The following is a 21,658-nucleotide window of genomic DNA, read 5'->3' as shown; positions in this document are numbered from 1 at the left end:
TAATTATTAATATATCACAATATTACATAAATATTATATTCTTTAATGTATAATTATGATATATAATACTAGACTACTAGTATATATTAATATATTAACATATTATTATAGTATAAATTATAGTATTTGTTTAAATTTATAATAATATTAGTATAATTAAGTTAATATGTTAGTATTAAATCACCATAACTACTTAGAGTATTATTTAATATAATATTATCAATTTATCACTAAGTATATTAGTAATACTACTAGTATAGTTATTAGTTCTAATATTAGTACTAAGTCTATAACTATATATATTTAAATCAATGTATTATTATATTATTTAATATATAACTATAATCTATATTACTAGTATATATTAATAATTGTACAATTTATTATGTAATTTTTATTTAATAAGTCATTTAATTTTAATTAAGTATTTAAAATATATTTTTTTATTAATCGATCTAAAGAAAAAAAGAAAAGGTTGGACTGAATAGACTGATGGCCACCGGATCGGTCTAGTCCCTAGGGATGTCTGGTCCGGTCCCCCCCACCCCCCTCCCGTGGGGACCAGACTGGACCCGACTACTCCTACTTAAAACTGTACAAATCATTTCACAATTCCATAATACCAACTTTGAAATAGCCCCACGTGGAACAAAATTTGAAAAAATTGACTAAGGAGCATTCACAATTTAGGAGGTCCACCGTATGGGGAATTAAAATTCCAAGGTTCCACATTAAATTATTAACTGGGTCACTTAGGCGTAATAAATATGGAATTACCTTCCAGCATCCAAAAAAACAAAGGGACATCTATTTCATTTATGTGATCTAGCAGTGCAAAAAATGTCCAAATAAAGCTTTCTGCTAATCCCACAAAACAGCAATCTAACAAACGAAAAAGTTGTCACACAAGACGAGAGAGACCAAGGATGGAACAAGACCTCCAAAATGGTTTTAAACGAGGAAGAACCATCTTGATGCACGGGTATTTGGAAAAGATTCTCTGCTGTTACATTTGCTTGCTGCAATCCTCGACTCCGCCATTCTTCAGAGCTTTCAACCTTCTGTAACCCTTATCAGTTCCAAATACCCTGAAAAGTCATAAAGAAGAGGCATCATATGTGGGTATACAGTTACTTGCTATGCTCCAGGTGTTTATGACTGGATGGCAGACACCTTTTCCATCATAGTCTTTGATAACGTTAAAGAGAAATGATGATAACCATGAGCATCAGTTTCTGGGAAGCAATGTGCCACAAAATAAAATCTTTACCAAATAGACTGGGGATCACTTGGTGAAGAATGGAGAAAATAAATTTACTACCTTATTCCTAAGTTCCAGATATGCACGATTAAAATAACGAGGGGCTCAATAGACCACTAACACGGTTAATCCCAGATACGGTCAGTAGGTAAACCATATGAAATTCACTTCTCAGTGACATAATCCTAGTATTTATAATAAAATTATCAGACAATATGTCTTGGACGACAATTTGCATGTGTATTTCTTTGCATGCCTGCCAACAAAGAAGGCCAAACAGAATTTAGGCCTTCTTTGCCTTTGCAAAACCCTCTGACAACAGGCTTTGTACAACCATGTGTACGTGTATTTTATTGCTTCCAGGAAAACAAAGACGAGTTGGGCATTCTATAACAAGCAAGATCAACTCACAGAACCTTTTTGACGGGTAAGATCACCTTGCAGAACTAGTACTCTGATGCCACAGACCATATTCTACATACAACTTATAATTGCAAACATCTAGAAAGATCACGGTTTAGCAAGCAAAATGGTCAAGCATTGGTACTCATCTAAATTATAATTACATTCTCCATGTAACATTGTTTTCCTTTTGCCCTCCCTTTTCCTCACTTATTTTCTTTCCTACCAATTACATTTAAGAGAATTACCTACAGTAGTAGAAAGATTGATTTCAAATCGGCAAAGACAAAACTCAGAGACACTAAAAAAGATCTTACCAGTCCATGTAAGTAAAAGTTGATGAGTAGTTTCCAGACTTAGTATAAAGCAAACGGTGGTGATAGTCATGAAAATCAGATCTGAAAAATAATGGAACAAGCACTTCAGACTAAAAAAGAAAGGTCAATTATGGTCATTGACCACATTCACGATGCCAAGTGAACCAAAAAGTGGAAAACCTACACTCACCCCCCATACAAAGGCAAGAAGTTTGAGAGGCTCCATGGAAAATGGTAACCACAATGTGCCTCAACAGTCTCCAAGACTCTCAGTACCATCCATAACCACAAAGTTATCAAATGGGGTCCAGTGATAGCAGGACCAAAAATGGTAGCAAAACCAAGAAAGAGTATCTCAGCTGGGTGAGCATATTCTGAAGTCAGTCCAAAAGGGGTGGCATATCTGTACATGTTAATAATACCATAAGAGCAACCAATAAGCACCTAACAAAAAAGATTATTATTTTTTATATAAGTACCTAACAAAAAAGATTATTATAAAACTAAACACTTGATAAAGCAACTCGCACGTACTCATGATGGACACTGTGGACATGCTTGTACAACCATTTTGTATGCAGAACCCGGTGTCCCCAATAGAATATAAAATCCTCAAGGATGAAGTAGAATATTATCTGTGTTAAAACTATCTTCCTGCAGAACCAAAAGCAGATATCTTGCTGACAATGCTTTTTAAGAAAGATGGAAATTTCACATGTCCAATGAAAAATTCGTGGGGCTACACACAATAATAGCAATAGCAATATCAATAGCAATGGCAATATATATGTGAAACAAAGCTATAGTATATAAAGAACCTGAAAATACCAGGGCGGCAATGGTAGACTAGTTTGCATGCCCATGTATTTGAAGACGGGATATGAGACGAGCATAACCGGAAGATTGACACCAAAATGATAGAGCAGTAGGCGGGTAATACATTTCTCCTGAGCTGCAGGACTGTTATTTTTTGTCTGTTTACAAAAATAAACAAGCAATGATTCTAAATGATATAAATCCAACAAGGAGACACAGAAAGAAATTAAAGTTGATTGCACCGAGAAGGATCAGCATAGCTGTACTATTTACCAATTAGCGGCAGCTATAAAAATTGCAAATGGGAAAAGTTTGGGTATGCAATAGCAGAGGACAACATGAAACATTTCTTCCTTAAAGCTGCTCAAGTAAAAGCTGCTCTTTATACATTAATTGTGCCCTTAATGCTATCAATTAACAAGAATTACTGCAAAACAAATTAGAATTATATGCTCAAACTATGAATATATCTACATAGGTTCCCATACCATTGATATACATCAATATGCACCGTATACAAGTAACAAGAAATTGACACAAGATTTTCAATAGGAGGGCTTATTCCTTTTGATAGAGTCTGCAAACAGGAATCTGTGGCATCTTGAAGGCGCAGTTGAACTGTTTCTAAGACCAAGAACAACTTTCAAATAGAACTTCAAAACAATTTTGCCCCATGGTTGGAGCATGACTTTGATCAGAGAAGAGTCTTTTTAAAAGGAAAAAAAACAAACATTGAACTTTGGTAGTATCTCCACAGAAATGCCGACACCATTCTATTGTAGAAAATAAACATTGCACGACTTGGCAGCAACCTATCTAGTAAATGCATTAATTTTGCGCTAGAATGTTTACAACATTTTGCTATCATATATCTCAAAATCTATGGAAAGAGTGAAGATTAGTTTTTTCTTTTATAAGTAAAAGAGTGAAGATTAGTAATGGCAAAGAGAAAGAGCTGAACCTGAATTTTGTATTTGCTCAGCCAACCTGCCCTCTCAAGAAATATAAAAGGAAGTCCCGACAAGAAAAAAACACTTTCATGGAGGAAGAAACTTCCCAGACATGCCAGTTGAAAGTCATTGAAATGTGTGGTCAGACACTGCATCACCAAAAGGAAATTCTATAAAGTTAAAGCAATAGTTCATAGCAACTAAGACTACAAGTGCGTACATCATTATGTCCATAGCTCTAGAAAAATCAGTACTCCACATATCAAATTGGTGAAATCAGACTTGGATTCCTTTGTCCATTGAACTTCCAGAAAAATTCTGACCATTCATATTGATGAAAATTTGGTTCAACTGAAACTGCTTCCTTTTCTTAAAAAAAACTCATTTTTGAAGAAATAGGGAAGCACAAATAGTAATTTCTCGTCCTTAAAAAGCCTAGAGAGAGTAAAACAGCACCGACACAACTAACAGGCTTGTGCATCTAAGCTTCAGATCAAAGGCCTTCAAGGTCAGAGGATTGAAATGAGCAAATTTGGCATATTCAAAACTGCGTAAGGTTCATCATCAGAATGGGCAACATCGTGGACATTCCTCATGCGTTTTTCTGAGAATAAGCAAACATTGTGGCAATGCAATGATTTCCGCTCAGATCATCTGATTAGAAACTTCTTCTATGCCTAAAGGAACAGTACAGTCTTTGTGATGCAGTACAGCTAAAAGATCTTTTTTTTCTTTTCAATAATGCCGCTGCTAAAAGTCTACCGGAACTTTCGACTTTGAATCTCCACTAGAGTTCAACCTCCTAAAAACTCAATCCCAGTAACAAAAAGAAACAACACAACTTCAAATTCAAATAATAGGTTCGTAGAGATCTTCAAAAAAATTTCACAACTCAATCAGAGCATCTCAACCGTGAGGCCACGATATACAGGGTTCTAGATTCTCCATTTCTCTACCCAATACCTTCATGTACGGTTCCTATCAGAATAGACAAAAATCTAAGAAAACGTAACTTCAAAGAAAATCTAAGTACAGCGGCTGACCTCATAGAGTCATCGGTATTATCACTGTCAAATAAACTGTGCCCCAAATGTCTCTATCCTTAACCAGGATAGCAAGAAAAAAATGAAAAGGTAACCAAAAAATACCTAGAACCAAATCCTGCGAGGCTGTAACTAAAATTTCCAAGACATTTACAAAACAAGAAATCAAGACAAAATCATTATTTGAACTGCATTATTATACACCAAACACTCGTACAGTTGGAAAACTAGACAATACCCATCAAGAAACTAAATCTAAGGAGAGAACTATTGCCAAAAAAAAAAACTATGAAAAAGTCAAACCCAAATTTGCCACAGAAAGGGTAGAAAAGGCAGTACCAGCCACCCAGATTCAATGATCGAAGCCATTGCAAACTTGGGGACTAAAGACTGAATCTTTTGCACAGAACAATGCGAAACAACAACACGAGAGAGAGAGAGAGTGCTCCCCCGTGGAAGGATATGAGGAGGGAGGCAGGGGCAACCGACGAGAAGAGACAGACTGTCAGTAAGGGAATCTGGGCCCTTGCTTTGGGATTTTATTTATTTCTTTAATAGAAAGAACAGAAACCAGTGGTGGAAAAGAGGTGGTATGAAATATTAATTATGCCATGCGCACGTCGTTAGCTATCTAATGCGGGGGGATAGTGCACTGCACCTCAACCCCCAAAATCAGTCAAATATTTCTCTCTTCGGGGCGGGGGTAACTATGGTCCAAGAGATTTTTTGTTTGGTTACGTAGAGATCAGATAAAATATTTTGTTAAAAATTAAATAAAATATTATTATAATATTATTTATTAATATTATTTATATTTTAAAATTTAAAAAAATTATAATAATTATATAAAATGACATAATTTAATTTCATATAAATATAAACAAATCCAAACAAAATCGTTCACATGGCTTCTGCTCAGATGCTACTGTCACTTGTATCAATCACTGACCCATGAAAGAAACATTAATATCGGTTAGGATCTAAATGTTTCCATGTCATGTGCTGTTTGAGTAATAAGAGCGAGAATGCCACACACAAAAATTCAGTAGAAAGATGTCATTTTTTCAATTTTTTTTTTTCAATTAAAAAGTTAACTAGCCGTCCACACTAGGCCATGTTTGGATAATCTTAAAGTTTTTAATTTTTTTCATAATTTTATTTTTAAATATTATTCAAACAAAAAAAATATTTTAAATTTTTAACTTTTCATTTACTTGAAAAGAAAAAAAAAATGTCTCTAATCATTACTCGATCATAAAATATTTTTAAAATAATGTAAATGGTTCCTACCAACTCCAAAAGTATAATTAGGAATTTATTTTCTTAATTTTTAAAGCTTTTAATTTGAAATTTTAATTAAATTCATAAACATTCCTCTCATTTTTTAAAAATAGATATTCTTTAACATAGAAATCCCCACAAACCATGAAAATAGAAATTTGATACGAGAAAAATACTTTAATTGTAAAAGAATATCCCATAAAACTTTATACACGAACGTCATTACATCGTGCTCACAACAATATCCTTGGCCCGCAGTGAATAGAGGGAACCAGAGGAGAGATCAGAGGGAGGACCAGGCACAATCCAAGCCACCAAAATCATTATAATTGGAGGCTTTTAGAGTTGGCATAGGAAGAAGATGCCATGCAAGCTCATGATGATGCGTATCTTATGCTTCCGTTTCAAAACTAAATTTGACTAAGAGCATTTTATTGATTTGACTAAATTTATTTTTAAATTTAATTAATATCAACATTTTTTTATATTTAATTATTTTATCTAAATTTCACCTCCATATTATATTATTCATTCATTCTCTATATAATAATAAAATATTATTAAATTAATAATTTTGCAAAAAAAATTACTTTTATCACATTTTATAATTCTACCAATTTAATATTATTAATAATTATATTATAATTAAATTAATATTAAAAAAATATTTTCAAAGGTCATTTAATCATTTGAAATAAAAATATAGAATATTTTAATATTTTAATTAGTGAAATGAAAGTGTAAGAGTGAGAAAGTAATATTTTAATAATTTTAACATAAACTATATAAATTTTAACATAAACTATATAAATTTTAGCCTACCATCCCGTTTGGCCAAACCAATAAGGATGTTTTTAGTATTTTAGAACAGCAAATGGTATTCTTTTCTTTGTAGGAACGTCTAAAAATAGCATATAACTCGGTTATTTAAAATATTTTTTTTGACAGATTTTTGTATATATAGATCAAATATTTATTTTTTATTTTTTTTAATAAATGTTTTAAACAGTAATTAGGAAAATGGTATTAAACGTAAGTGGGGCAAGAACATGTATCTATCTTCTCCCCTCCCCTCCCTCCACCAGTCCCTTTTAATGTGAATAATGAAGTTTCTATGATCTAAATTAAAAATAAAAGATTGGGAATGTAAAGTGAAAACACCGTTGGTTAATAATTTGGTTATATTTTAATCACAACAAAAGGGAACTGAGAGACAAGAAAGCGTGGGAAAGGAAACCTTTCAGTTGGTGATTTTTTCTCAATAAAATATTTATTTGATTGGTAAATAATAACTCCTAAACTATAACTTTATTTTTAAATTTATTGTAACTCGAAAATCTTCCCTCCACATTTTTAGCTAATCCAATATAAATAAATTTAAATAAAATTCAGTTATATTTTAAATTTTACGAATATTTAACTAATATAACACTGGTATCATAAAAGAGTGATAAAAATTAATAAGAAAAATTTTATTTGTAATCTTAAATGAGAGACTGTATGTAATTCTATTGATAAATAAAAATAAAAAAAAAATTTTTATAAATAAGATTTAAAATAAACAGTTTCTACTTTCCCTAACTAAAGATTGAGTGAAAGTAAATGTGATAGTTCATTCCAACCAATTTAGACCACGTTGTAGCACAACCCTATGCATTATGACTTCCAATTGTAGTTTTATAGTCTATTTATTAGATTATTTAAAGACCATCACCAAACGATTTTCCCCTTGTGAGAATTGGGTAGAAGCTATTTGTTTGGTTCCGATCACCTCTTTTATTTTTTTATTTTGTATTATAATATGTGTTGATTTTGGAAAGACTGTAGGAGATTTCCATCCCATCAAATTTATATCTTATTTTCATTAGTTTATCTATAAATATTATACTTTCTAAGAAAAAAAAAAAAAGAAAAAAAAAACTGTCATTATTGCAATGTACCAACGAACAGCCATGATAAGGTTTGCAATCATAGAAGAACAGCAGACTGCAATCATTCCATGCGAAAAGCAGCTAAAAAAAGGTCGTTTAAAAGGAACGTGTGATTGAGCCTCGAAGAGAGAAAAGACAGCACAACCCATACATGATCATCCATGCATTTGCATTTCTTCAAGACTTCAAGTAAAGAAATTTTCCTACAATCACTTTTATATATTTTTGTATACATTTTATTGATGTAATTATTTATATTAATTTTTTTAATATATAATTAATTATATTAATATTTTTTTACTTGAATAAAATTTTTATTTAAGTGAAAAATATGGCACGTGTGAACTTAGGCTGAGGCAGGATGATCACGGGTTGGATGTAGCCACCCCAGATGAGCCTTGTGCAGTAGGTTAACACGCCGATTGGAATAAAAGTGTAATCAATGTAACTTTCCTATGATGTTAATACTGATTAGAGTGGTGCTACCGATTAATACTCCGATTAATCAATGTAACTTTCCGATTAATACGCTACCGCTCATTTATACCACTATTGCTTTTGCAACTTTTATTTTATTTTATTTATTTTTCTCTTTATTTATTTTAGATATATTTAAATATTTTTAAAAATAAAAAAATACATTAATACATTTAAAATCACTATTTTAATTACTAAATAAAAAAAATAAAAAATTTACCTAGCAATACACTATAATGGTCACCTATGGGTAGCATACAAGCTTTATTCATATATAAATTAAAATGTTAACTTCATTAAAAAAAAAAAAAAATTGCAACTTTTTTTATTCAATATTTATTTGAAGAAATATATTTAAGCCTTGTTTGAATTCAAAAAGTACATCATCTCATCTCATTTTATAATTACAACTTTTCTAAATTTCTACATAAAATATAATAAATAATTCAACTTTTTTACATTTTAAAATAATAATAATATTAAAAAATAATATTATAACAATATTTTATCAATTTCTCTTCTTTCATTTAAAACACATCATCTCATCTCTGAACTCAAGCTTATAAACACTTTTTTTCTTTTATTGTTATTTTTTCCTTTTCTATTTAGTTGTTATTTTCATTTTCTAGTGAGTTGAAGATCTTCATTCGAGTGCACCAATAATAAGAACATGAGAAGTGCTTGGGATCCTGATAATGGTCCCGGGCATTTCTATCGACATATGAATTTGTTTTTTGTTTTTTTTTTTTTTACTTGGTGATTAAGTAAGTATTTTTTTATTAATATTGTGAATTTTTTTATAAAAATATTTAAGAGCATTTTAAAAATACATGGAAAAAAAAACAAAAATAAAAACTTTTTTCCACTTGTCGTCCCCAGTTGGTGGCTGTAGAGCCACTCTAAGAATATTAACAAAAACCAGAACTTACAAATTAAATTCTAATACATATTGAAACTTGGGAGACAATGAAATTAAACTCTAAACAAAGCATCCAATACAACATGCATCGGGACTAGATTCTCTCTAATTTTATTTGTTATTTTCTTTATTCCCTAGTTTACAAAACAGAGTTTTCCAATCAAAAAAATGAATTTCTAGAAGGTAAAGGCATACTATCAGCTGTGTTTCCCTTGGATTCAGCCAAAAAAAAAAATTGTTTCCCTTGCATGTACTGCTGGAATTTTGATATTGTATGGAAGAGCATTCCTTTTTTGGTATGGAATAGCATTCCTCTTTTGGTCTAATGCCAAAAGTATTTAGAAGATCACCTTCAGGGCCTTTTTCGCACTTGATACTACTAATGTTATATCATCCAGTAAGCAAGTCTCGAGTAAAATAGCACCCACAGCCCATGTAGATATAGATAGCTTATCAATTATCGTTTGAAATACAAAAAGGCACAACAAATCTTGACAAACGTTAATTAAACGTAAAACATCTTAGCAGAAATTGCCAAGGACCAAAAACATGTCAAATGTCTTATGAAAAGCTAGGCAAATCCTCAATAGTAGTTGAGAGTGAGAGAGAGAGAGAGAGAGAGAGAGAGAGAGAGAGAGAGAGAGTTACCGCAGTCCTTTAATTTGCTCTTGGGGTGGCCCATTCGACTCTAAGGATTAAATTGTCATAACCATATCCATTGAGTTTGTTGATGGCTCTCTGAGCATCTTCTCTGTTCACAAAGTTAACAAAACCAAATCCTCTGCTCATACCAGTTTTCTGATCAACAGCAACATAAACACGGCTTACAGCACCAAAAGGCCGGAAGAGCTCAAGCAAGTCGGGCTCCCTTGTGTCCTCTGAGAGGTTAGTTACCCGAACAGAGTTTTCATCATTTCTGCGTCTCATATCAGATCCTGTTCTCTCTGCCCCTGCTCTCTGGCTTGGAGGAACATATGTTCCCTTGGTTGCCCCAGCAGCAGCGGTTGTGGATTCTGATACAGGAGGCTTATCAACGAATCCCTCAGCTGGTTGAGCGAGATCCTTGTAAGGGCATCGTGAAGTCCAGTGGTCACCCTTCTTACCACAAGTCCTGCAGACCATGAGGACGGCACCTCCTTTACCAAGTTGAGCCAATGAGTCTCCTCCAGCTTTCGGTTCTTCTGGTTTGCTACCTGTTAGCAGTTTCAAAGTGGTCAGCTGACTTGACCAAACCATTATCCAAATAGTTAGGATAGAATAAAAAGATGACGAGATATAAGAAGCTTACAAAGTAACAAAGTAAAACCTATATACTAATATGACAAATGGAAATAAATTCCTAGGTTAATAAGATAGTTAATTCATACACACTTCATGTTGTGTCCAAAGCAGGTAGGTTACACATTTTGAAGCGTAAATTCGGCATACAACAAACTAGCTGGTGTAATCGGTATACTAGTAAAATCATATTATATGTTGAATGTACACCTCCTGCAGAAATAGTGCCATAACTATAAGAATCACTAACCTTTTTAATTCTAAGCAAAATGGCAAGGCTGTTGAACACAATAAACGAAAAGTGATTGGGGCTGAGCCATATCCAATTGAGTGCAAAGGTTGAGGAAATCTTAAGGAATTCCAAAAGGTAGAAACTTTTGAAATTTGAGATGGAGATGAAAGAAACTTAGGAATAAAATATTTATTTCCTTCTCTTTTGTTTTGCCTTTTACAATTTTTTATTAGTGCCTTTTCTAAATTAAAAGGTACAAACAAAAACTCTTTTTGAGTAATTAATTTTTTTTTGGGGGGGGGGGGGGATTCTACGTCATGTCCACCTTTGAACAGAACATAAAAGTGGGGGTGGAAGGGCACCACCCTTTCTTTGCTCTGTTCCGAAAAACACCCAGGCATCTTTTCTCCAGAATGATCCTTACCAGCCAGGTACTAGAATGAATTAAAGTTGAATTAATTGAACTTTCCAGTGTCATCTATCTTCCTTATTCTCTAACAAGCTCTACTATAATTTCTTTGTCATCACTAACTATTTTTCCTCTAAACAACAGCTCTCATAATCATCACAACAGCCCTGTAATCCTATTTCTAGTTCCAAGCCCTTGTTCTATCAAACGCTAACACAAAAAATATTACTTTTCTCTACCAAATATCAGTAATTGTGTCTTACAAGTTTGTGAAAATAAAATACCTACAAGCTACTAGTTGTATGTCATTGACTACAAGGAACGCGACCACCCTATTATCTTGACCACAAAAAATAAAATATAATCAAATAATCAAACAAAAACACACGCACAATGATAATATAAAACTTAAGCCCTTAAGCAGTCAAATTCGAAAAGGGATCAAAACATATTGGATATTCAAAAGAAGTAACCATTGGCCAAGTGAAATAATATCTTAAAACCTATGAGATAATAAACTGAAGTTTCTTATTTCATTTATTGCCCTTACGGGGTATCAGTTTCTAATAAATAGTATAGATTTCCCAGTTTCATTCAGCCGATAATATGTGAATTTTCACAATACGTGAGGGAACAAATGGTTATTGGGCACCTTTGCCAGCATTCCGCGTGTTTTCTTCCCAGAAAAGAAAACTAAATATTTAATTAAAATCATACTGAGGATATCATGAAATTTTTATCGAAGCAATTCCCTAAATTATTAGTATTTAGTATAGTTTTTTTTTAGGGATTTGCTCAAATGGAAATTCCTAACTTAGTGTATTGTAGGTTAGAACTCGAAATTGCAAGCCTCTAAAGTCACCACAAAAATCTTCCCTAATTAGACAATTGTCTTCCTACACAAACCAATACTACGGGTATTCCATCAGGTCTAAATCTAAACAGTTTCATCACAACCATCCTAGAGCAAATAATCGAGACAGACCAGAGCATATAAAACCGCTTGCAAACAAAAGTGCACACGTGTTGTGTGCGTGTGTGACAGTATCTATGAGAGAGCGAAAAGAAGAGAGAGAAGGGGGAAGGGAAGGAGAGAGATGAACCAGGAGCCCTCGGGCGTTCGAGTAGGATCTCCTCGGTCGAAACCATAGTGAGGCGGCTACCGACGTCCTCGTGCACCGCGTCGCCGAACTTGGGCCAGGAGCGGCGTTCGATGGCGCGCTTGCTGAGGCGGGCGTTGGCGAGCTTGCGGGTCCGAGAGGTGGTGGTAATCTTGACCTTGTTGCCGTCGTCGTTGAACCTGTACTCTATGACCTTCTTGATACCGTTCTCGTCGGGCCCGATCACCTGCCTCGGAGGCAGCAGAAAGTCCAGGTCCTCCCCGTCGTCCTCCTCCAGCTCCCCCCATCGGAGCTTTGTTTGCTGCGCCGCAGCCATGCCTCCGATTTTCGCAAACTGAGAGAGAGAGAGAGAGAGGTGGCTTTGAGATTTGGGGAGTTGAAGGAGGTAGGGTTCCTCAAGTGTTATGGATGGGACTGGAAAGTAGAGACTAGACGTGGTGAAATTTTAGTGGTAGTTGTTGCTCAAACACATGGTGACGGCCGCACTAGATAACATCTATTCATATTTAGTACCCAAGTATTGGGCCCTAAGCGGTTTTCCAAACTTTGTTCGTTAATTATGGGCATAATATTATTGGGCTAAAGATTTCTCATGCTTAAATGAGGCCCAAAACACTTGGATAACCGCCTGCCTTCTGTTTTTTATTTCATTTTATTTTATTTCTTTTTTCTTTTTTTATTTCCTGGAGTAATCAAATGATTACCTCAGGTATTATGGAATATATAATTTGTTTTAAATGTGTTAAATTCTAATTGTTACATTCAGATTAAACAGTTGATATTTTTACAATAATATTATTGGATCATACGAAGCTTACCGTTCCAATGACTCTTGACGTGATTCTACCACATAGTTTATTAAAAAAAAAATAACAAAATGATAGAAGAAACTTTTGTCCCATTTGGATATAAGAAGCATTTCATCCTATTTTATCATTATAACTTTTTAAATTTATATACAAAATATAATAAACAATTTAATTTTTTTAAATCTTAAAACAGTAATAATATTTCTAAGGCATCTTAAGGTTTTAATTATTTTTTAACATGGTACCCGTCAAGAGAGTCATTTTAATGGGTAAAGTTCAAATGGCTAGGCTGAACTCATATTTTTATTGATTCATAATTACACATTTGTCGTATTTAGCATATTTAGAAAGTGACAAGTGCTCGTGTAAGGAATATTTTATTGTGAAATATATAGAGCTTAATGAAAATTTCAACAGTTTTCTCACTTTCATAGATTTTTAGAAGTTGTATGAATTAAAGGAAAATAATTAATTTCAAACAAATAAATTAGCATTAAAGTTATGCAATTAAAAAAAAAATGAAAAAGTCATGGAATGATGAAGGTAGGTAATGGTTTGTTGGGATTTCATAATGTCATCAAATGAGCTGATACTTCACCTTTTACACAAATAAAATTTAAGAATAACATCTCAAAAAACATAATAAAATCCAGATTCATGAACATCCTTCCCCTCCTTTATTACAAAAATCTGCAACACATCAAACCAAATCCATGGCTTCTGTGATCACCGGCTTCCAGAATGATCCACTTTCTTTACTCTTCTTTCCACTCAAAAAAGTACAAAAAGCCAAAAGCAAAAGAGGAAAGGTGAAAGAAAACCAACATGCCATCCCCTGATCGATCCTTTTCAAACCCAACAAATTCATATGATTGACAATATTTCATACTGATGCAAAACATGACAAAAGCCACCAACTTTCAGTGGCATCAACCTCAACCATCGCCGCCACCGCCGTGACCACTACCGTCGCCAGAAGCATCGTTGATAGCGGCGGTAGAGGCATGGGCTGCACCCATCATTGCAACCGCCATGCCAGCATCTGGACCGGCAGCAGTATTGGCACTTCCATCGCGGTCGGCAGAGTTGTCGCCAGGTGCCGTAGAAGCCTGTCCTCGGGTTTTGCGGCCTTTCCGGGGCTTGTCTTGGGAAGGTTTCTGCCGGGAAGAACTAGTACTATCGGAGTCTCCATTGTTGCTTTCTTTCTGCTTGCGGGCTGGGATGCAGAAGCAAATGCTTTTGCACTTCATTACTGGATTAAATTGCCAGCAAAAACTAAATCCAGATAGATGATTCACTCCTTTCTCATGTGTTTGTTAATGTTCTGAAACAAACACTTTAAAAGGTTTCAAAAACATTAATTATTACATGATTGCTTAGTTAATAAGTATTGTTGGCATAAAACACGGAATCTTTTTATTAAAAAAATTAGAAAAAAAAGGTGCATTGCACCGTTTGTGCCCGTCTACGTATCAAAACCCTTTCATCTCATTTTATTATTATAATTTTTTATAAATTTTTATATAAAATTAAATAAATAAGTCAATTTTTTCGAATATCTAAACAATAATAATATTAAAAAATAATATTCTAATAATATTTTATTCAACTTTCATCTAAAATCATTTTATCTAATCTCACGATCTAAACATCACCTTAATTATAAAAAGAGATGTTATAATTATAAAAAAATTTATACAAATAAATTCATAAATTAATATAATTTTACATGATACATTAAAATTATTTTAAAATTAAATATATCTCAATTTGTAAATTAACTTTTATGGATTAAAATATTTCTAAGTGCTTTCCCTATTGTTTTTTACTGTTAATACAAACGCAAAAAGGTAAATCTTATCAGTTGGGTCCTAACAAAGTTTACAAATCCTTAACTTTTTGATAATTTAGAAATGTAATATATCAATTTTGAAAGATAAGATATTAAGTGCAGAACTTTTTTGTGAGTTGAGAAGGTAAAGTATATTCATCTAAAAATAATGATTAGGAGAACCTTTTATGCCTTTTTTGTTTAGCCAACTGGTTTCCATCTGTATTATTATGGAAATAAAAAGGCTACAAGGCAGCCAGCTATGCAACAAACTTTACTTTTAAGAATAAAAAAATTTATATATAATTATTTTTATGTATTTTATTAATATTATTAGTTGCGTTATGTTTTTAATATAAAATAAATATTTTAACTAATTATATCAAAAAGTTATATAAAAAATATGAAAAAGTAAATATATATAATAAAACTCTTCAAATTTTACACATACCTTACATGATTGGACTATTGTAATTAAATAAGGTACCCAAAACACCGTGCAACAAAGCTTCACCACTAATGCGAATAAAGTTGGAGATTCCTTCAAAAAAGGGTTTTGGGTGAGTTTAATCTTACAAAAGCAGCATTAGGAGTAACATTTTATTGGAGGAATGGATGCCACCTATTGCTGAAGCTGAAAGCACCATTGATTTGACAGCCTGTACATGTTTTCAACACTGATAGACAGGCTGCTGGCAAATTCAACGTGTCCTTGTCTGACATTAAAATAGTTTTTTCATTTTTTTTTTTTTCCATTATTGGCATTCACCTTCCTTCTGTAAATATTCGAAATTTATATCTTTTTAATTCTTTCACAACATATGTTTTTTTAGGGAAGACGAAGAAATGCATGAAAAAAAAAACGATTCACTGCAATTTTTCCCAACCAATATAGATACAGTGAAGATTTTGGGGGCTATGAGAGAGGAGAAATATTAAAATTAAGGCGATAGCAACCTTATCATTAAAATTACAGTCTCAACACCTTACGAGATGAATTGATGTCTGGGTGGTGTAGTTGGTTATCACGCTAGTCTCACACACTAGAGGTCCCCGGTTCGAACCCGGGCTCAGACATTGTTTTTCTTTTCCTTTTCTCTTCTTCTATGACCCTTTACAACACTGCACAGTTGTCTCAAACAATAACATGCACCATCCCCACCTACCGAATTTACAAAAACATGATTGTTTGAACAAGAATTCACCATCTCCAACTACCGTATTTACAAAAACATGATTGTTTGGTCGAGAATTTGAGAGGAGAACTCTCGAGTCCTCGACATCTTTCATTTAGAACAAGGATCAAAGTCAATGATAAATGATTGTACGTAACATTACTCTTTTCTATATCCTAGCGATGGTAGTAGAGATTTTTGGTGGTGTGAAATCCAACAGCCTTGCAGTTATCACAAATGCAGCCCACTTGCTCTCTGATGTTGGAGGGTTCTCCTTTAACTGTATGGGCTTCAGGTTTGGCGGCAACATCACGCTGCAATATTCGTCTCGAGGTTTTGGTTGCCCTACTATCAGCTAGCGCAGCTCATATGGCTGATCTCTAGGATTTTTAATTTATGAAGTCATTGACAGAATACTTCACAAAAATGCAAAGATGAATAGAACACTCATGTTTACAATTGCAGTATTAGGATTTATCATCTTCTATCTGATGTTTGCAGGGCTTGGTTACAATCACTACCACAAGCACAATCATCATGCCAGTGGACATTTGGTTCATGAAGATCATGAGAGAGAATATGCGACAACCGAAGAGAAGACTAACTTGGCGTCAGATTCTCCAGAGAAAAACCAAGATATTAAACATAAATATCCATGGAGCTTACCTCCATGTCATGACTGATCTGATTCAGTTTGTGGAGGAGGTATCATATGGGCAAAACCAAATTGGACGATTGGTTTGTAGTTGATCTGATCTGTACTCAAATATTTGCAGTTCTTGCTTGAGGTATTATTGTGTTCATGCTCAGAAACATATATGATATATTGAAGGAGAGCACTCCGAATGAGATTGATATTTATGAGCTTGAAAATGGCTTCAACTGTAATAAAGGAGTTCAGGATAGTCATGACCAACATGTTTGGGCCAATGGCGGGAAAATTGTATTGCCCTGCCATGTAATAGCCGAACCTTTAGTTTGCTCAAGTGAATTAATCTGCTAGATCCGATATTACTGTGAAAAAATAGACAGTACTTATCATGTAACTGTACAAATTGAATAGAATTTAACGTAAATTTTTTTAAGGTCCTATTTTTAAATTATTAGGGACAGAAATGTGAAATGAAATGCAAGGTTCTATTGTCTACCACATCACGGGTTACTAATTTCCCAATAACGTGGAGGATGTAGTTTCAGCTGGATCCGTTCTGATGTAGTTAGTGTGTCATACTCTTGCCTTATAATATTTAAGAGAAATAATATTTACAGTCGTGAGTATGAAGCGCCAAGCAATATTCCGAAAAAAGTAAATAAATATTGAACTCAAATAAAATAATAATAATAATAATAATAATATTTTAATACTGAACTCCATTATTTTTCAAAGTGATTGCAAGCGATTATACATTTCACAACTGTATATAGTATTCCTTATAATGTTCATATTCTCTTTTATCACAACTAGATGAAGTAAAAATTTACTCTCTACATGTCTCTCTCTCATCCAAAGATACAAAAAAAAAAAAAGGAATGGAAAATAAAAGGGAAAAATTATAATAAGGAAAAAAAAGGGTTTGTCTGCTTCCAAATCTTTTTCCTCCCTCAAATGCCACCTTAAGTAGAGCAGCAACTTTTCTTGTTCACATTCCCTGATGCATCAGAAACATTGATCTTCATTCCTTGAGCAGGAACAACCGTACTGGCGGCGGCTTCCTGAGCTGCCAATGCTTTTTTGCTTATGATTTGGTAGATCTCTGTCAAAATGGTCTGGAATGCCTTCTCAATATTAGTCGCTTCTAGAGCTGATGTCTCAAGAAAGGAGAGGCCTTCCCTTTCAGCCAAGGCTTGACCATCTTCCTCTGTAGTAGCTCTAAGATGGCTCAAGTCAGACTTATTTCCTACCATCATGATGACAATGTTTGAATCTGCATGGTCCCTTAATTCCCGGAGCCACCTTTGGATATTGTCAAAAGTTTGCCTCTTGGTTATGTCATAGACAAGCAGCGCCCCAACAGCTCCTCTATAGTATGCACTGGTGATGGCACGGTATCTCTCCTGACCTGCCGTATCCCAGATCTGCGCCTTAACTGTTTTTCCCTCCACCTATATCTCATAATATAGACCATTAAGTGTCAAGTCAAAAACCAACATAAAACTTCTCCATGCCATCGCCCATGGAATTTCTCCAACACAAGTATACAAGATTTATTTTGGGGTACAACAACTTCAGAAGCAAGGGTAGGGAAAAAAAATGCGATTCTATACAGAAGCTGACATCGAATGATACAGCTTAGTTCGCATCAGCAACATGATTTCATGAATTTCAAAAAACACACTTCCAACACCATTAACAATGGTCTTTTTCTCGGTTAAATCGAACAGAAAAGAAAGGACCATAGATACATCTCTTAATATATGAAACCTCTATTTCTTGAATTATACAAGCCATCATTCAGTTACGAGATCTCATCCGCAAAAACAGCCACCAAAACTGACGCAATAAACGAGGTTAATAGGCATCCTATCCCCTTCTCACATAATTTTTGAGGCTTCGGACAAATTCACCTGTAATTGCTGATCGAATCCTTAATCTTGTAAAACAAACAAGCTTTTTTTAAGCTTAAAAAACGATCACACCTATTACAAGTTCTTAGATTACAGTATGACTAACCATTTATTCATCATCGCAATGAGAATCAAAGAATTGCATACTGCTGTATCAACTGAATGAGCAATAATAAAATTAAACAAACACATACACACACCTGGAATTGCTACTCAAATACATAATCTTGTAAAAAAATCAAGCTTTTTTGAAGCGTCACAAAAAAAATTACAGCTAAAACAATTACTTATTCATAATAGCAGTGAGAATCAAATAATTGCACAGCTGCGTTAGCAACTGAATGGGCAGTAATAAGCACGGATGGAGCCGAGAAGTGCGACAATTTTCAGTGAGAAACGAACATAGGCGATGAAAGAAGCATGCCTGAAGAGTTCTGGTGGCGAACTCGACGCCGATTGTGGACTTAGACTCCAAGCAGAACTCGTTGCGCGTGAACCTGGAAAGAATGTTGGACTTACCGACCCCAGAGTCACCGATCAACACGATCTTGAAGAGGTAGTCGTACTCGTGGTCCACCCTATTCGCCATATGCCCTTTTCTCCTCCTCCCAGATCTCTCCGACCTACGAAAATCCGCCCGACCCAAAATTCAAATCCGTCCACGCACAATACGTAGAAACATAAAAGCTATATAAAACCACACCGAGATCGAGCGAAACAAACCAGAACGAAGATGGATCCCAGAAGTGATCGAGATCGAGATGGAGCTCTTCCGTGTGAGTCCACACCGATTGATCCTTTTGAGTTAGGATTGGGGAATAGCAAGTACTGCAGGAATTGCAGGGAGCTTATGATGAGAACGGAGGGAACGGAGATACCGATAGGAGGGTCACCTGAACGGCCATCTATATTAAGGATTCAATTTGTTTGAATGTTGGAACGACGTCGTGTTAGGTCAGGCTGGCTGACTGTGTAACATTGCTTTTATTTATTCGAAAATGATATCTATACCTATAATTTTATTTATATAATCATACAGACTTATGTATTTAGTTATTGAAAAATAGTAAAATTTTTAAAATTTAAAATTTGAAATTTAAATTAATTTTATTTATTTTTATAAAAGGGGATGAATACTCCATACATATAATATTATATATAAAATTGTTCATTCTTGTGCACCATTCTTAAAGCATTTTTATTAGATTATACAAATGTAAATTCAATGAAAAATTTAGCTAATAGAATTTTAGCTAAATTCAATGAAAAATTTAGCTAATAGAATTTAAAAATGTTCCGTATTGAATTATCTAATTTTAAAATTTTTGACTTTTAACTACAGTAAAATTAAGGTTGGCAGTCAAATTTGGTTGTTACTGTATCACAACCAAATAAATAAAAAATAATATCTTTGTACACTCTCTCCGTCTATTCTCCCTCCCCATTCTCATTGTTTCCCCTGCATTATTTTTTCATATTATTTAATAAAAAATAATAATGTATTTCCTCTTAATTTAGAAAAAAATTGAAAAAAAATATTACTAAATTTATAATATTTTATTATTATTTTGACTAATAGATGGATAATCTAATGTAAAATAAGTTTTGAATAGAATAGTCAAATGTAAAATCATGTCATATTATGTAAATTTTATATTTATATTTGGATAAAATAAGGATGCTCTTAAGTGATTATTTATTTATTTTTTTTATTTTTTTTTATCTTTCCTTGTTCTTAACTATTAAATGGATTTTTACATTGAAAAAATTAAACATAAAACATATCAATTAATACAGTAAAAATTATATGTATAATCACTTTTATATATTTTTATACATTTTATTAATGAAATTGACTATATATTTTTTATATAAAATAATTATTTTGATCAATTATATTAATAAAATATAAAAAATATATAAAAATAATTGTGCTTAACAAAATTCTCTATTACTAAGTAGGCATGATAACTGCACATATACAATTTCAGGATTTATGAGTGGATTGTAACAATCAGAAAAATGAAAGTCATCCTTTTAATAATCGACAATACTTCGTCAAATAAATAAATAAATAATGTCGGCCGAGGAGAATCATCATTAATTGCATTATATCAACCGGCGATGACAAGGACACGTGCGAGGTTTGCATCATATGGCGTGAACAAACAAACACGTCTTATCTTGTTGGCTTCGACCTTAATCTTTCATCATTTAGGTGCGATTTGGATGTTGCGGGAAGTTTGAAATAAATTAAATTTTTTATAAATAAAAGTAAGTAGAGATAGTAAAGTGAATTTTATAAAGTCTATTTAAAATGCATTTAAATCTATTCAGATATTAAAATGAGTTTATATATATTTATAAAAAATTAAAAAAGATTATAAATTTTACATTAAAAAAAATATTAAATTGAAAAAAATTATGATCAACTTATAAATAGATTTTAAATTTAAATTAATTTAATAATTTAATAATTAGATATTTAAATATCACATTCAACTTAAAATTAGATCGTTAAATTCAAGTTCAAGGGGTTAATGTGTTTGAAGCATATCCCCGCACCAATCTCAGAACTCGCACCGTCCCTGCTTCCAATCAAACCATCGTCTCCTCCATTGTTGTATTTTTCATCAACATTGACTACAACCACCAGCCGTCTTCTCCTATTTTAATATATAACAGATAACTACCGGATCAACTTTTGTTTTTAAATAACAAATTGAAGTATTATTAGATAATTACACGTTGTAAAAACTCAGAGGAAGAGAAGTTGTATGGATAAGATATATTGCATTGCAAAAATGTTACAGTGTACACGGCTTTTAAATATACAGATTG

The 21,658-nt window shown here is 33.1% G+C and overlaps 4 protein-coding genes and 1 non-coding gene across 6 annotated transcripts; 2 read left to right on the top strand and 3 right to left on the bottom strand.

Moving 5' to 3' along the window:
* Positions 1-703: 703 nt before the first annotated feature.
* LOC122292564 (methylsterol monooxygenase 2-2) lies at positions 704-5,390 on the bottom strand. Its single transcript, XM_043100973.1, has 7 exons — positions 5,129-5,390; positions 3,758-3,895; positions 2,809-2,954; positions 2,515-2,634; positions 2,171-2,383; positions 1,981-2,061; positions 704-1,088 (listed from the first exon to the last, which is right to left on the bottom strand). The coding sequence occupies exons 1-7, from the start codon at positions 5,156-5,158 to the stop codon at positions 1,007-1,009; spliced, it is 810 nt and encodes a 269-aa protein (XP_042956907.1). The 5' UTR covers positions 5,159-5,390; the 3' UTR covers positions 704-1,006.
* A 4,418-nt stretch (positions 5,391-9,808) lies between these two features.
* On the bottom strand, positions 9,809-12,822 carry LOC122292427 (eukaryotic translation initiation factor 3 subunit G-A-like). 2 transcript variants are annotated; one of them, XM_043100775.1, is made up of 3 exons: positions 12,420-12,822; positions 10,032-10,590; positions 9,809-9,997 (listed from the first exon to the last, which is right to left on the bottom strand). In XM_043100775.1, exons 1-2 carry the CDS (start codon positions 12,751-12,753, stop codon positions 10,055-10,057), a joined length of 870 nt encoding a protein of 289 aa, XP_042956709.1. In that variant the 5' UTR covers positions 12,754-12,822; the 3' UTR covers positions 9,809-9,997; positions 10,032-10,054. The 2 variants fall into 2 exon arrangements, with proteins under 2 accessions (XP_042956709.1, XP_042956708.1); XM_043100774.1 differs by having other exon boundaries at positions 9,809-10,590.
* A 3,258-nt stretch (positions 12,823-16,080) lies between these two features.
* TRNAV-CAC lies at positions 16,081-16,154 on the top strand. Its single transcript has one exon. It is a non-coding gene; the product is annotated as a tRNA-Val (tRNA).
* A 150-nt stretch (positions 16,155-16,304) lies between these two features.
* Positions 16,305-17,256, top strand: LOC122292736. The gene is made up of 2 exons (XM_043101225.1): positions 16,305-16,585; positions 16,754-17,256. Exons 1-2 carry the CDS (start codon positions 16,396-16,398, stop codon positions 16,933-16,935), a joined length of 372 nt encoding a protein of 123 aa, XP_042957159.1. The 5' UTR covers positions 16,305-16,395; the 3' UTR covers positions 16,936-17,256.
* A 373-nt stretch (positions 17,257-17,629) lies between these two features.
* Positions 17,630-19,709, bottom strand: LOC122292735 (ras-related protein Rab2BV). Its single transcript, XM_043101224.1, has 3 exons — positions 19,541-19,709; positions 19,242-19,440; positions 17,630-18,355 (listed from the first exon to the last, which is right to left on the bottom strand). The coding sequence occupies exons 2-3, from the start codon at positions 19,404-19,406 to the stop codon at positions 17,867-17,869; spliced, it is 654 nt and encodes a 217-aa protein (XP_042957158.1). The 5' UTR covers positions 19,407-19,440; positions 19,541-19,709; the 3' UTR covers positions 17,630-17,866.
* Positions 19,710-21,658: the final 1,949 nt, after the last annotated feature.

The sequence above is a fragment of the Carya illinoinensis genome, chromosome 13 (assembly GCF_018687715.1).
Source record: "Carya illinoinensis cultivar Pawnee chromosome 13, C.illinoinensisPawnee_v1, whole genome shotgun sequence".
NCBI classification, from domain to species: Eukaryota; Viridiplantae; Streptophyta; class Magnoliopsida; order Fagales; family Juglandaceae; genus Carya; species Carya illinoinensis.
Note: the sequence above shows the minus strand (reverse complement) of the source record. Positions and strands in the feature narration are given on the sequence as shown.

What these genes read in the sequence shown, in the direction of transcription:
- LOC122292736 (XM_043101225.1), top strand. Translation starts at nt 16,396, where the DNA reads ATGATTGTACGTAACATTACTCTTTTCTATATCCTAGCGATGGTAGTA. An exon ending in GCTGCAATATTCGTCTCGAG is followed by an intron (nt 16,586 to 16,753) that starts GTTTTGGTTGCC and finishes TGATGTTTGCAG; the next exon opens with GGCTTGGTTACAATCACTAC.
- LOC122292427 (XM_043100774.1), bottom strand. Translation starts at nt 12,753, where the DNA reads ATGGCTGCGGCGCAGCAAACAAAGCTCCGATGGGGGGAGCTGGAGGAG. An exon ending in CGAACGCCCGAGGGCTCCTG is followed by an intron (nt 10,591 to 12,419) that starts GTTCATCTCTCT and finishes AACTGCTAACAG; the next exon opens with GTAGCAAACCAGAAGAACCG.
- LOC122292735 (XM_043101224.1), bottom strand. Translation starts at nt 19,406, where the DNA reads ATGGCGAATAGGGTGGACCACGAGTACGACTACCTCTTCAAGATCGTG. An exon ending in TCGCCACCAGAACTCTTCAG is followed by an intron (nt 18,356 to 19,241) that starts GCATGCTTCTTT and finishes TATGAGATATAG; the next exon opens with GTGGAGGGAAAAACAGTTAA.
- LOC122292564 (XM_043100973.1), bottom strand. Translation starts at nt 5,158, where the DNA reads ATGGCTTCGATCATTGAATCTGGGTGGCTG. An exon ending in AGTCTACCATTGCCGCCCTG is followed by an intron (nt 2,635 to 2,808) that starts GTATTTTCAGGT and finishes TTGGTTCTGCAG; the next exon opens with GAAGATAGTTTTAACACAGA. An exon ending in TTCTTGCCTTTGTATGGGGG is followed by an intron (nt 2,062 to 2,170) that starts GTGAGTGTAGGT and finishes ATTATTTTTCAG; the next exon opens with ATCTGATTTTCATGACTATC.